At 42.2% G+C, this 16254-nt stretch overlaps 1 protein-coding gene across 1 annotated transcript in view; it reads left to right on the top strand.

Annotated features, from left to right (window-relative positions):
• Positions 1-16254, top strand: part of LOC139753740 (tuberin-like) — a 354102-nt gene that overhangs the window by 73946 nt on the left and 263902 nt on the right. The window contains exon 6 of the mRNA XM_071670536.1: positions 33-220. Coding sequence (XP_071526637.1) covers positions 33-220 — 188 coding nt within the window. The remainder of the gene's footprint in view (positions 1-32; positions 221-16254) is intronic.

The raw sequence follows: 16254 nt of genomic DNA, 5'->3' as shown, positions 1-16254 counted from the left end.
TATGTAAAATGCTGTCTTTTGTGTACTTTCAGGGAACACATCATGGATGATGAGAATTCAAAACCAGCAAACATTAGGTTCATGTGGAACTGATCTTCCTTTGAATGATATAAGTGCCCTCTTTTCACCAAAACCCTCAAAGGAGTCAAATGAGCTTTATAATTCAGTCTTCTCTCGTCAAAGGATTGGTTCTTTAACTATGGAAGATGAGAGTGATGAGGTAAGGATTATTACAGTTTTCTCTTTTAGTACATTAGCTTATGAATCATCAGTAGTGAATTAGAAATTATGGTAATTAATGAGAATTTTATTTCATTGTTACATTTGATAGTATTGGTTCTGTCCCTGAGGATAGGGGAGAAAAATAACATCCCATGCATTCCCCGTGTGTTTTAGAAGGCGACTAAAGGGGGCAAGAGCAGGGGGCTGGAAGCTCCCTCCTCCTTGTATGTAAATTTCTGAAAAGGGAAACAGGAGTCAAGCAGGGAGTACGTGGGTGAGTATGTGGGTGGGTTGGGCCATTCTTTTGTCTGGTTCCTTACGCTACCTCACTAACACAGGAGAGAACGACATAAATATAATAAACAAATCAAATATATTGTATTTTAACTTTCTAAGGGGAAACAGAAGGAGTCATGCGGGGAATGCTCATCTTCCTCGAAGGGGCGCAGATTGGGGTGTCTGAATTTGTGTGGATGTAACCAAGATGAGAAGAGAGGAAGGATAGGTAGTATGTGTAAAGAAAGAAACCTGAATGTTTTGGCTCTGAGTGAAATGAAGCTCAAGGGTAAAGGAGAAGTGTGGTTTAGGAAAGTCTTGGGGGTAAAGCCAGGGGTTGGTGAGAGGACAAGAGCAAAGGAAGGAGCAGCACTACTCCTAAAGTTGTGGGAGTATGTGATAGAGTGTAAGAAAGTAAATTCTAGATTGATGTAGGTAAAATTGAAAGTGGATGGAGAGAGATGAGTGATTATTGGTGCCTTTGCACCTGGTCATGAGAAGAAAGATCATGAGAGGCAAGGGTTTTGGGAGCAGCTGAGTGAGTGTGTTAGCAGCTTTGATGCACAAGACTGGGTTATAGTGATGGGTGATTTAAGTAAGGTGAGTAATGTGGCAGTTAAGGGTATAATTGGTGTACATAGGATGTTCAGTGTTGTAACTGGAAATGTTAAAGAGTTTGTGGCTTTGTGTGCTGAAGAAGATATTCATAAATATACGTATGTGAATAGGAGAGATGGTCAAAGGGCGTTATTAGATTACATGTTAATTGATAGGCATGTAAAAAGAGAGACGATAGGCATGTAAAAGAGAAATTTTTGGATGTTGATGTGCTGAGAGTGGCAGCTTAAGGGGTGTCTGATCACTATCTTGTGTAGGCGAAGGTGAAGAATTGTAGAGGTTTCCAGTAAAGAAGAATGTTGGGGAGAAGAGAGTGGTGAGAGTAAGTGACCTTGGAAAGGAGACTTGTGCGAGGGAGTACCAGGAGAGATTGAGTGTAGAATGGCAAAAGGTGAGAGCAAATGACATGAGGGGAGTGGGGTGAGGAATGGGATGTATTTAGGGGAGCAGTGATGGCCTGCACAAAAGATGCATATGGCATGAGAAAGGTGGGAGGTGGGCAGATTAGAAAGGGTAGTGAGTGGTGGGATGAAGAAGTAAGGTTGTTAGTGAAAGAGAAGAGAAAGGTGTTTGGATGGTACTTGCAGGGAAGTAGTGCAAATGACTGGGAAATGTATAAAAGAATGCAGCAGGAGGTCAAGAGAAAGGTGCAGGAGGTGAAAAAGAGGGCAAATGAGAGTTGGGGCGAAAGTGTATCACAAAATTCTAGGGAGAATAAAAAGATGTTTTGGAAGGAGGTAAATAACGTGCATAAGACAAGAGAACAAATGGGAACATTGGTGAAGGGAGGAAGTGGGGGGGCAATAACAGGTAGTGATGAAGTGAGAAGGAGATGGATTAAGTATTTTGAAGGTTTGTTGAATGTGTTTGATGATAGAGCGGCAGATATAATGTGTTTTGGCCTGGGTGGCATATGAAGTGAGAGGGTCATGGAGAATGGTTTGGTAAACAGAGAAGAGGTGTTGAAATCTTTGGTGAAGATGAAAACTGACAAGGAGGTGGGTTTGATTGGTATTGTAGTGGAATTCATAAAAAAAGGGGGTGACTGTGTTGTTGATTGGTTGGTAAGGATATTCAGTGTATCTATGGATCATGGTGAAGTGCCTGAGGATTGGCGGAATGCATGCATAGTACCTTTGTACAAAGGCAAAGGGGATAAGGGTGAGTGTCCTGGGAAATTGTATGGAAGGGTATTGATTGAGAGGGTAAAGACATGTACAGAGCATCAGATTGGGGAAAAGCAGTGTGTTTTCAGAATTGTTAGGGGATGTGTGGATCAGGTGTTTGCTTTGAAGAATGTATGTGATAAATACTTAGAAAGACAGATGGATTTGTATGTAGCATTAATGGATCTGGAGAAGGCATATGATAGGGTGGATAGAGATGCTTTGTGGAAGGTTTTGAGAGTGATATGATGTGGTAGGTAAGTTGCTAGAAGCAGTGAAAAGTTTATACCAAGGATGTAAGGCATGTATACAAGTGAATGTCAGTTTGCAGCAGGGGTGTTTGATGTCCCCATGGTTGATTAATTTGTTTATGTATGGGGTGGTTAGGGAGGTAAATCCAAGAGTTTTGGAGAGAGCAGCAAGTATGCAGTATGTTGGGGATGAGCAGGCCTGGGAAGTGAGTCAGTTTTTGTTTACTGATGGTACAACTCTGATGGCTGATTCAGGTGAGAAACTGCAGAGATTTGTGACTGAGTTTGGTAAAGTGTGTGAAAGGAGAAAGTTGAGAGTAAATGTGAATAAGAGCAAGGTTATCAGGTTCAGTAAGGTTGAGGGATAAGTTAATTAGGATGTAAGTTTGAATGGAGAAAAATTGGAGGAAGTAAAGTGTTTCAGATATCTGGGAGTGGACTTGGCAGCGGATGGAACCATGGAAGTGGAAGTGAGTCGCAGAGTGGGGATGGGGCGAAGGTTCTTGGAGCGATGAAGACTGTGTGGAAGGAGAGAAAGCTATCTTAGAGAGCAAAAATGGGTATGTTTGAAGGAACAGTAGTTCCAACAATGTTATATGGTTGTGAGGCATGGGCTGTAGATAGGGTTGTACGAAGGAGAGTGGATGTGTTGTAAATGAAATGTTCGAGGACAATATGTGGTGTGAGGGAGTTTGAGCGAGTAAGTAATGAAAGGGTAAGAGAGTTATGTTTTAATAAAAAGAGTGTGGTTGAGAGAGCAAGAGAGGGTGTGTTGAAATGGTTTGGACATATAGAGAGAATGAATGAGGAAAGATTGACAGAGAGGATATATGTGTCAGGGATAGAGGGAACAAGGAGAAGCAGGAAACCAAATTGAAGGTGGAAGGACAGAGTGAAAAAGATTTTGAGCAATTGGGGCCCTGAACATACAGGAGGGTGAAAGGCTTGCAAGAAATAGAGTAAATTGGAACAATGTGGTGTACTGGGGTCGACTTGCTGTCAGTGGACTGAACCAGGGAATGTAAAGCGTCTTGGATAAACCAAGGAAAGATCTGTGGGGCCTGGATGTGGAAAGAGAGCTGTGGTTTCAATGCATTACACATGACAGCTAGAGACTGAATGTGAACGAATGTGGCCTTTTCTGTCTTTTCCTGGCACTACCTTGCTGAAAGGGGGGGGGGGGGGGTGTGTGCTATTTCAAGTGTGGCCAGGGCAGCAACAGAAATGGATGAAGGCAAGCAAGTATGAATATATATATGTGTATGTCTGTGTATGTATATATATGTATATGTTGATATGTGTTCAAATTTCAGAGGTATAAGTTTGTTGAGTATTCCTGGGAAATTATATGGAGGTATTGATTGAGAGGGTGAAGGCATGTATAGAGCATCAGATTGGGAAAGAGCATTGTGGTTTCAGAAGTGGTAGAGGATGTGTGGATCAGGTGTTTGCTTTGAAAAATGTATGTGAGAAATAATTAGAAAAACAAATGGATTTGTATGTAGCATTTATGGATCTGGAGAAGGCATATGGTTGAGTTGATAAGAGATGCTCTGTGGAAGTTTATTAAGAGCATATGGTGTGGGAGGTAAGTTGCTAGAAGCAGTGAAATGTTTTTATCAAGGATGTGAGGCATGTGTACGAGTAGGAAGAGAGGAAAGTTATTGGTTCCCAGTGAATGTCGGTTTGCAGCAGGGTCACATGACGTCTCCATGGTTGTTAAATTTGTTTATGGATGGGGTTGTTAGGGATGTCAGTGCAAGAGTTTTGGAGAGAGAGGCAAGTATGCAGTCTGTTGTGGATGAGAGAGCTTGGGAAGTGAGTCAGTTGTTGTTTGCTGATGATGCAGTGCTGGTGGCTGATTTGGGTGAGAAAGTGCAGAAGCTGGTGACTGAGTTTGGAAAAAAAAAAAGTGTGTGAAAGAAGAAAGTAAATATGAATAAGAGCAAGATTATTAGGTTCAGTAGGGTTGAGGGACAAGTCAATTGGGAGGTAAGTTTGAATGGAGAAAAACTGGAAGAAGTGAAGTGTTTTCGATATCTGGGAGTTGATTTGGCAGCAGATGGAACCATGGAAGCAGAAATGAGTCACAGGGTGGGGACGTGGCAAAGGTTCTGGGTGTGTTGAGGAATGTGTGGAAGATGAGAACGTTATCTTAGAAAGCAAAAATGGGTATGTTTGAAGGAATAGTGGTTCCAACAATGTTATATGGTTGCGAGGTGTTGGCTATAGATAGGGTTGTGCCGAGGAGGGTGGATGTGTTGGATATGAAATGTTTGAGGGCAATATGTGGTTTGAGGTGGTTTGATTGTGTAAGTAATGAAAGGGTAATAGAGATATGTGGTAATAGAAATAGTGTGGTTGAGAGAGCAGAAGAGGATGTATTGAAATGGTTTGGTCACATGGAGAAAATGAGTGAGGAAAGATTGACAAAGAAGATATATGTGTCAGAGGTAGAGGGAATGAGAAGTGAGAGACCAAATTGGAGGTGGAAATATGGAGTGAAAAAGATTATAAACAATCGGGGCATGAACACACAGGAGGGTGAAAGGCGTTCAAGGAATAGAGTGAATTGGAACCATGTAGTATACCAGGGTCAACGTGCTGTCAGTGGATTCAACCAGGGCATGCGAAGCATCTGGGGTAAACCATGGAAAATTTTGTGGGGCCTAGATGTGGAAAGGGAGCTGTGCTTTTGGTGCGTTACACATGACAACTAGAGACTGAGTGTGAACAAATGTGGCCTTTGTTGTCTTTTCCTAGCGCTACCTCGCGCACATGCAGGGGGAGGGCGGTGCCATTTCGTGTGTGGTGGGGTGGGGACAGGAATGAATAAAGGCAGGAAGTATGAATATTATTCTGTTTCTATTTTGCTTTGTCGCTGTCTCCCACGTTAGCGAGGTCGCAAGGAAACAGATGAAAGAATGGCGTAACCCACCCACATACACATGTATATACATACATGTCCACACAGGCAAATATACATACCTATACATCTCAATGTATACATGTATATATACACACACAGACATATACATATATACACATGTACATAATTCATACTGTCTGCCTTTATTCATTCCCATCGCCACCTCGCCACTCATGAAATAACAACACCCTCCCCCTCATGTGTGTGAGGTAGCACTAGGAAAAGACAACAAAGGCCCCATTCATTCACACTGAGTCTTTAGCTGTCATGTAAAAATGCACCAAAACCACAGCTCATTTTCCACATCCAGGCCCCACAGAACTTTCCATGGTTTACACCAGACGCTTCACATGCCCTGGTTCAATCCATTGATCGCACGTCGACCCCAGTATACCACATCGTTCCAGTTCACTCTATTCCTTGCATGCCTTTCACCCTCCTGCATGTTCAGGCCTCGATCACTCAAAATCTTTTTCACTCCATCTTTCCACCTCCAATTTGGTCTCCCGCTTCTCCTCGTTCCCTCCACCTCTGACACATTTATCCTCTTGGTCAATCTTTCCTCACTCATTCTCTCCATGTGACCAAACCATTTCAAAACACCCTCTTCTGCTCTCTCAACCACACTCTTTTTATTACCTCACATCTCTCTTACCCTATTATTACTTACTTGATCAAACCACCTCACACCACATATTGTCCTCAAACATCTCATTTCCAGCACATCCACCCTCCTGTGCACAACTCTATCCATAGCCCACGCCTCGCAACCATACAACATTGTTGGAACCACTATTCCTTCAAACATACCCATTTTTGCTTTCCGAGATAATGTTCTCGACTTCCACACATTCTTCAAGGCTCCCTGAATTTTTGCCCCCTCCCCCACCCTATGATTTACTTTCGCTTCCATGGTTCCATCCGCTGCCAAATCCACTCCCAGATATCTAAAACACTTCACTTCCTCCAGTTTTTCTCCATTCAAACTTATCTCCCAATTGACTTGACCCTCAACCCTACATTTACTCTCAACTTTCTTCTTTCACACACTTTACCAAACTCAGTCACCAGCTTCTGCAGTTTCTTCCATGAATCAGCCACCAGTGCTGTATCATCAGCGAACAACAACTGACTCACTTCCCAAGCTCTCTCATCCACAACAGACTGCATGCTTGCCCCTCTTTGCAAACTCTTGCATTCACCTCCCTAACTCCTCCATGCATAAACAAATTAAACAACCATGGAGACATCACACACCCCTGCCGCAAACCTACATTCACTGAGAACCAATCACTTTCCTCTCTTCCTACACGTACTCATGCCTTACATCTCGATAAAAACTTTTCACTGCTTCTAACAACTTGCCTCCTACAGCATATATTCTTAATACCTTCCACAGAGCATCTCTATCAACTCTATCATATGCCTTCTCCAGATCCATAAATGCTACATACAAATCCATTTGCTTTGAAGTATGAATATGTACATGTGTACATATGTATATGTCTGTGTATGTATATGTATGTATATGTGCGTGTGTGGACATTTATGTATGTACGTGTGTATGTGGCTGGGTTGGGCCATTCTTTTGTATGTTTCCCTATGCTACCTCACTAACGCGGGAGACAGTGACAAAGTATGATAATAGTATTAATGATAATGTTGATATGTATATGTATGTGTGCATGAGTGGATGGGCCTTTCTTCATCTGTTTCCTGGCACTACCTTGCTGATGCAGGAAACAGTGATTAAGTATGACAAGTAATAGATATTGGTTCTGTCACTTCTCTGATGTTCCTACTTGTTCTCGTACTTTTAGCGCATTATTATCATCCTATTCTCCCTAAAGTTTACCGATACTCAGTCATCCCAACTCTCATTTGCCCTCTTTTGCAACCCCTACACCTTCATCTTGACCTCCTGCCACCCTCTTTAATACATCCTCCAATCTTTTGTGCTTCTTCCCTGTAACTACCACCCAAATGCCTCTCTTTTCTCTTTCACTAGCAACTTTACTTCATCCCACCACTCACTACCCCTTATAAATCTGCCCACCTTCCACATTTCGCATGTCTCATTAATCTCTTGCACGTGTCAACACTGCTTCCCTAAATACTTCCCATTCCTCACCCGCTCCCCTTGCTTTATTTAGTCACCTTTTGTTATTCTACAGTCAGTCTCTCCTGCTGTATCTTCACACAGGCTGTTCTCCAAGCTTCCCTACTCTCATACTCTGTTCTTACTGATGTTGTTTCCTCTTTCCTGAAAACTTCTACAAATCTCTACCCTTGCCTCCTGAAGATAGTGATTAGACATCCCACCAGCTGCCCCTCTCAACTCATTTAATCCAAAAGTATTTCTTTTACATGCCTATCAGTTAGTATGTGTTCCAACAATGCCTGCTGACCATTTCTCTACTCATATATGGATACTTGCATATGTTCCCCTCTTTTTGATCCAGGTATTGACACACTTTTTTTTTTTCAGTGTACAACTCCACAAGCTGTACACTATTTCCATTTAAGTACTGAATACCCCATGACCCCTAGTTATACCCTCAACTGCCACATTACTCACCTTTGCTTTCAAATCACCCATCACTAACTCATACTCTGTCTTTTATATTAGACCCGCTGAGACACTCACTCAGCTGCTTCTAAAACACTTGCCTCTTATGATCTTTATTCTCATGGCCAGGTGCATTAGCACCAATTATCACTCATCTCATCCCATACACTTTCATTTTTACACACATCAGTCCAGAAAATTTACTTCCTTAGACTCTTTCACACACTCCCACTACTACTGCTTCAGGAGTAGTGCTACTCCTCTCTTAGCTCTTGTCCTCTCACCAACCCCTGACCATATTCCTGACTGCTGTGACCACTTTCCCAATATTCTGGATCTCTTTCTCACCTCTGTTCCATGCCACTGTAAGTACATAATCTCGCCCCATTTGGTTCATCTGATCTCACTCTCATAAATGTATCTATTTTAATGGCATCTCCCCCATCAGCAGCCCCTTGTAAGTGTAAACACTGGTACCTCAACAAAGTTGACTGGAATAACTTACGTAACTTCTTTAATGACTTCCCTTGGGTAAATTACTGTCTCTTATGTGGTGATGCTTCTGTCTCTGCTAAATGCATAGCAGATGTTATTCTTGTAGGAATGGATGCATATATCCCCTCTTCCTCCAACACAATCTCTTCATCCAATCCATGGTTCAACTGTTCCTGTTCGAAGGCCATTCAGGCAAGGGATCAGGAATATCGAGCTTTGAACAATGCTTATTCCTTAGACTCCCATTTAGCTTTTGTCACTGCCTATAATTATTGCTAGCTTGTTATCCATGAAGCAAAGCTTTCCTCTATTCAAAGGAGGTGTGATAACCCCTTCTCATCATCCATTCATAGGTCTTTCAAATCTTTAGTGAAGGGCATTTGTCGCTCCAACTTTCCTTTACTTTTCCATGGACTAAGCTACTGTCTTTGGTTCCCATTTCTCCTCTGACTCCACTTTGGATGACTCTAACTTTCCTTCACCTCCTGATGCTCCTGTTATTAATCCTATGCCCCTCCCCATAATCTCTCTTCAGACTGTCCAAAAAGCTCTCTGGACACAAGCAAGGCTTATGTTTCTGATGACATCCATCCCCATGTACTGAAAGAGTGTGCATCTGAACTTGCACCTGTGCTTGCTTGGATGTTCTGTTTCCGTTAAAAACCAAAACTTGTCCTTCTCCTTCTAAGCATGCATTGATACATCCCATCCCTGAGAAAGGTGACCATTACGACCCCTCTAACAATTGTTCTGTTGCTTTGACATCTGCCATTTCCAAAGTGTTTGAATCCCTCCTCAACTCCCATATCCTTAGACACCTTGGCACTCTCAGTCTCTTCTGTGATCACTGGTATAGTTTCTGTCCAGCAGGATCCATTGGTGATATTCTTACCCATCTTACTATTGTCTGGTCATCATCCCTGAAAGATTTTTGGGAGGCATGTGTGGTTGCCCTTGATGTATCCAAAGCTTTTGACAGGGTTTGGCTTTGGGGTATCATCTGTAAGCTCCCCTCTTTTAGCTTCCCTCCCTCACTTTGCTCCTTCATATCTAGCTTCTTCTTTGGATAATCTGTCTCTGTAGTTGTTTGATAGATCAGCCTCTGCCCTTTTCTCCACCAACAGCAGTGTCTCTCAAGGTTCTGTCCTGTCCCATACACTTTTCTCCTTTTTCCAATGATTTCCTTTTCCATACAAATAGTCAAGTGCACTCATATACTGATGACTCAACACTGCATTCATCCACATCCTTCAATTGTGCCCCTTCATCTCTCACTTGTCTTGACGCTGCTACCTCAGTAAATTCAGACCTAGACAGGATATCTCAGTGAGGTAGATGAAATCTAGTTAAGTTTAATGCCTCCAGGACCTTGTTTTTACCCATCACTCTATCGAAAACTCCTCAACTCTCATCTCTCCTTTGACGGTTTGGTAATTCCATCTCTTGACTCAATGAACATACTTGGAATTACTGTAACATCCACTCTTTCTTGGCAACACCACATTATGGGAATAGCTAAGTCTGCTTTTATGAAATTGGGTGTCCTGTTAAGGTGTCGAAGCTTCTTTTCTTCTGAATAGTCACTCTGTATACTGAGGGTTGATTCATTTTTGAATGGAGTACTGCTCTTACATCTAAGGTGGTTGTAGTTTTGCATCCTTACCTGAATGAGTTGAGTCAAAAGCAGTCTGTTTTTGAGACTTTCCCAGGCTGATTTCCAAACTTGATCCTCTTACCCTCTGCCACAATGTTGGTTCACTTTCTCTCCTCTATAGGTATTATTTTGGTTTTAGTTCTTGAGAGCTGCTGCTGCTTCTCATGATTACTGTGTGGCCATTGGCAACTTAGGGGTGGGGTATTTTGATAACTGCTTCTTTCCCTACACGTTGAAGCTTTGGAACTCTCCCTTCTCCTGTCTTCCCTAATAATTATGACCTGGTACATGTTGAAAGACAGGTTTTTCACTTCCTCCAAATTTCATTAATACTTTCCCTCGTCTTTTCTTTTTCCCTTTCATGATTCTCTATATCTTAATTTAGGTCCAGCCTTGATGTGGACTTTTGTCCATGACTGGAGCCTTTTAAAAAGATAAAATCCAACTATTCTATCCCTTTACTTCTGAATTTAGTTCCTTTCTGAGCCAGATCATCCACATTTCTTTCCTCAGACATTTTTTTTTTTTTTTCTTTGTCGCTGTCTCCCGCGTTTGCGAGGTAGCGCAAGGAAACAGACGAAAGAAATGGCCCAACCCACCCCCATACACATGTATATACATACGTCCACACACGCAAATATACATACCTACACAGCTTTCCATGGTTTACCCCAGACGCTTCACATGCCCCGATTCAATCTACTGACAGCACGTCAACCCCGGTATACCACATCGATCCAATTCACTCTATTCCTTGCCCTCCTTTCACCCTCCTGCATGTTCAGGCCCCGATCACACAAAATCTTTTTCACTCCATCTTTCCACCTCCAATTTGGTCTCCCTCTTCTCCTCGTTCCCTCCACCTCCGACATATATATCCTCTTGGTCAATCTTTCCTCACTCATTCTCTCCATGTGCCCAAACCATTTCAAAACACCCTCTTCTGCTCTCTCAACCACGCTCTTTTTATTTCCACACATCTCTCTTACCCTTACGTTACTTACTCGATCAAACCACCTCACACCACACATTGTCCTCAAACATCTCATTTCCAGCACATCCATCCTCCTGCGCACAACTCTATCCATAGCCCACGCCTCGCAGCCATACAACATTGTTGGAACCACTATTCCTTCAAACATACCCATTTTTGCTTTCCGAGATAATGTTCTCGACTTCCACACATTCTTCAAGGCTCCCAGAATTTTTGCCCCCCCCCCCACCCTATTTTTACTTCCGCTTCCTTTCCACCCGCTCCAAATCCACTCCCAGATTCTAAAACATTTCACCCCTCCTTTTTCTCCTTTAAACTTATCTCCCTTTGATTTTCCCTCAACCCTACTTACTCTAACTTTCTTCTTTCACACACTTTCCCAAAACTAGTCACCAGTTTCTGCATTTTCTTCCTGTCACCACCTGCTTATCATCACGAACAAAAACACCATTTCCCCAACTCTCTCATCCCAAAAAACGATGCTTCCCCTCTTTGCAACTTTTGCATTACCTCCAACCCCCCATCAAAAAAAATTAAACACCAGGGAACATCAACACCCCCCCGCAAACCTACATTCATAAAACCCAAATCACTTTCCTCTCTTCCTACACGTACTCATCCTTACATCTTCATAAAAATTTTTCACTGTTCTAACAACTTGCCTCCAAGCATATATTTTAATCCCTTTCCCAAAAGGCATCCTTAAACTCTATCATATGCTTCTCCCCAGATCCATAAATGCTCATACAAACCATTTGCTTTGAAGTATAAATTTGTCATGTTACATAGTAACTGTGTTGTAATTATGTAATGTGGTGTGTGGATTTTTAGTATTACTGTGTATGTGGGGGGTTGGGGGCCTTTCTTTTTATGTTTCCATGTACCCACAACGGGGGACATGAAAAATATATAATAGTATTAATGATAATTTGTTATGTAATTTTGTTGCATGAGTGGATGGCCTTTCTTCATCTTTTCCTGGCACTACCTTGCTGATGCAGGAAACATGATTAAGTTGACAAGTAATAATTTTGGGTTCTGTCACTTCTCTGTGTTCCTACTTTTTCTCGTACTTTTCGATTATTATATCCCTTTTTCCAAATTTTTCCCATACCAGTCATCCCAACTCTATTTGCCCTCTTTTGCAACCCCCCACCTTTTTCCCTTTACCTCCTCCACCCTCTTTTAATCCCCAATCTTTTGTGCTTCTTCCCCGTAACTACCACCCAAATGCCCCTCTTTTCCTTTCCTACAACTTTCTTCATCCCCCATCACTACCCCTTATAAAAATGCCCACCTTCCCATTTCGCATGTCTCTTTAAACTCTTGCACTGTAAACTGCTCCCTAAATACTTCCCCTTCCTACCCCTCCCCTTCTTTATTTAGTCAAATTTGTTATTTCTTTGTCAGTCTCTCCTGCGATCTTTACAAGGGGGTTTTTCCCCAAACCCCTACTCTCTACCTGTTCTTACGTGTTGTTTCCTCTTTCCTGAAAACTTTTACAAATTCTCCCTCCTCCCGAATAGTGATTAGACTCCCACCACTGCCCCTCTCAACTCATTTAATCCAAAAGTTTTCTTTTACATCCTACTTGTATGTGTTCCAACAATCCTGTGACCCTTTCTCTCTCATTAGGATACTTCAATGTTCCCCCCCTTTTTTTACCGGATTACACACTTTTTTTTTTTCAGGACAACTCCCCAAACGTACCTATTTCCATTTAAATACTGAATACCCCATGACCCCAGTTATCCCTCCGCCACATTTTTCACCTTTCTTAAATCACCCCTCACTAATCTACCTTTTTTTAATTTTCCCCCCTGAGCACCACCAGTGCTTTTAAAAACACTTGCCCTTATGTCTTTATTTTTCATGGCCAGGTCATTAGCACCAATTATCACTCATCTCATCCCATACACTTTCATTTTTACACACACAGTCCCAAAAAATTTTCTTCCTTAAAATCTTTCACACACTCCCACACTATGCTTTAATAGGGGTACCTCTCTTTTGTCTTGTCCCCCTCACCAACCCCGACCATATTCCTGTGCTTGACCACTTTCCCAAAATTCTGGTCCTTTCTCCCTCTTTCCATGCCACGTAATACATAAACTCGCCCCTTTGGGTTTATCTGATTCACTCTATAAATGTATCTATTTTTAAGGGGATTCCCCATCGCACCCCTTGTAATGTAAAACTGGTACCCCAACAAAGTTGACTGGGAAAAACTTACGTAACTTCTTTAATGACTTCCCTTGGGGAAATTTTCCCCTTAATTTGGGGATCTTTTTCTCTTAAATGCATACGATTTATTCTTTAGGAATGGATGCAATATCCCCCCTTCCTCCAACACAATCTCTTCACCAATCCTTGGTTCAACTGTTCCCGTTCGAAGGCCCTTCGGGGAAGGGATCAGGAAAAACGACTTTGAAAAATGCTTTTCTTAGACCCCATTTAGCTTTTTCACTGCCCATAAAATTTTTGTAGTTGTTATCCTGAACAAAGCTTTCCTCTATTCAAAGGGGGTGTTAACCCCCTTTCACATCCTTCATAGGCTTTCAAATCTTTTTTGAAGGGATTTGTGCTCCAATTTCCTTTTCTTTTCCATGGACTAACACTTCTTTTTCCCATTCTCCTCTGACTCCACTTTGGATGACTCTAACTTCCTTTACCCCCTGATGCTCCCGTTATTAAACCCATGCCCCTCCCCCCAAAAAATCTCTTTAGACGTCCAAAAAGCTCTCTGGCACAAGCAAGGGGTTTGTTTCTGATGACATCCTCCCCATTACGAAAGAGTGGCATCTAACTTGCACCTGTCTTGTTTGGGATGTTCTTTTCGTTAAAAAACCAAAATTTGCCCTTTCTCCTTCAAAGCAGCATTATAATCCCCCCCTGGAAATACCATTACGCCCCCTTAACAATTGTTCTTTTGCTTTACATCTGCCATTTCCAAGTTTTTGAATCCCTCCTCAACTCCCAATCCTTAACCCTTGCACTCCAGTCTTTCTGTGATCACGGGTATATTTCTGTCCGCGGATCCTTGGTGAATTTTACCCATTTTACTTTGTCTGGTCATCATCCCTAAAGTTTTTTTGGGAGGATGTGTGGTTCCCCTTTTGATGTACCAAAGCTTTTGACGGGGTTTGGGTTTTTGGGGGATCATCTGTAAGCCCCCTTTTTTAGCTTCCCTCCCTCATTTGCTCTTCATAATTTTTTTGGTAATCTTCTCTGTATTTTTTGATAGTTCACCTCTGCCCTTTTCCCCCAACACTGCCCTCTAAAGGGTTTCCTTCCCATACCTTTTTTTTCCCTTTTTCCAATGATTTCCTTTTCCATACAAATAGTAAGTGCCTCATAAGATGACTCAACACTCTTCTCCCATCCTTCAATTGTCCCCCTTTCATCTCCCTTGTCGACGCTGCTACCCAGTAAATTCAACCTAACAATATCTCAGTGGGGTAGATAAATTATTAGTTTAATGCCCCGGCCCTGTTTTTACCCATCACTCATCGAAAACCCTCAACTCTCATCCCCCTTTCGGTTTGGAATTTCCATCTCTTGCCCAATAAACATACGGAAATTTTCTGTAACACCCACTTTTTTTGGGAAACACCACATTATGGAATAGCAAGTCTGCTTTTAGAAATTGGGTGTCCTGTTAAGGGGTCAAGCTTCTTTTCTTTTGTTTTTCACTTGTTATGAGGGTTTATTTATTTTAAGGATATGCTCTTTAAACTAAGGTTTGTAGTTTTCTCCTTCCAATGAGTTGATCAAAAACATCTGTTTTTTAGACTTTCCCCGGCTGTTTCCAAACTTGATCCTCTTTTCCCTCTGCCCAATTGGTTCACTTTCTCTCCTCTTTTGGTATTTTTTTGGTTTTTGTTTTTGAGGCTGCTGCTGCTTCTCATGTTACTGTGTGGCCTTGGCAATTAGGGGTGGGTATTTTTATAACTGTTCTTTCCTACACGTTAAGCTTTGGAACTCTCCCTTCCCTGTTTCCCTAATAATTATGCCTTACTTTGAAGACTTTTTTCACTTCCCAAATTTTTAAATACTTTCCTCGTCTTTTCTTTTTCCCCTTTTTGATTCCTAATTTTTTAATTTAGGTCCAGCCTTGTGTGGACTTTTTTCATGACTGGGGGCCTTTTAAAAAGATAAAAATCCCTTTCTTCCCTTTACTTTAAAATTGTTCCCTTTTTACCGTCTCCACATTTCTTTCCCCAACTTTTTTTTTTTTTTTTTTTTTTCGCTGTCTCCCCCGTTTTCAGGGAGCGCAAGGAAACAGACAAAAAATGGCCCAACCCACCCCCATACACATTATATCATACGTCCACACACGCAAATTCATACCTAACATTTCCTTTAACCCCAATACATTTTTCCAACAGAGCAACCCCCATAAACACATGACCCAATTCACTTTTCTTTCCCTTTTCATCCCTTTGGCCCCCCCACACAAAATTTTTTTTCCCCCTTTTCCCCCCCCCCCCCCCCCCCCCCCAAAACCCCCCCCCCCCCCCCCCCCCCCCCCCCCCCCGCCCCCCCCATTTTATTCGCTTTTTGAAAAAACCCAAAAACCCCAACACCATTTCCAGCCTCATATTGCCAAACCCCGCCCCCTCCAGCCACAAATTTTGGAAACCCACCTTCAAAAATCCCCCCTTTTCTTTCCCCAAAAGTTTTGACCCAACACATTTTTTTCACCCAAATTTTCCCCCCCCCCACCCTTTCCCCCCCTTCCTTGGCAAAAGTCAGGCCCTGATACAAAACCTTCACTTTCCTTTTTCCCAAAATACCCCAAATTGCTTCCCCAAACCCCCGTTTCCCTCCACCTTTACCTTTCTTCTTTTTCAAACCCTTTTCTCACCCTTTCCTTTCCCATGAAAGACCACCTTTTTCAAAAAACACCCCTTCCCCCTTCTTCCCCCAAAACTCTTTTTTCCCCCTTTTCCAAAACCCTTCATTATTAAACCCCCATCAAAAAAAAACCTAAAATCACACCCCCTCCCTCCACTTCATGAGAACCAACCCTCTCCCACACACCATTTTCCCTGTTTTTAGCAACCGTTAACCTTTTTAA

The sequence above is a fragment of the Panulirus ornatus genome, chromosome 15, assembly GCF_036320965.1.
Source record: "Panulirus ornatus isolate Po-2019 chromosome 15, ASM3632096v1, whole genome shotgun sequence".
Classification (NCBI taxonomy): Eukaryota; Metazoa; Arthropoda; class Malacostraca; order Decapoda; family Palinuridae; genus Panulirus; species Panulirus ornatus.
The sequence above is the reverse complement of the archived record's forward strand: the minus strand, read 5'-3'. Positions and strand labels throughout refer to the sequence as shown.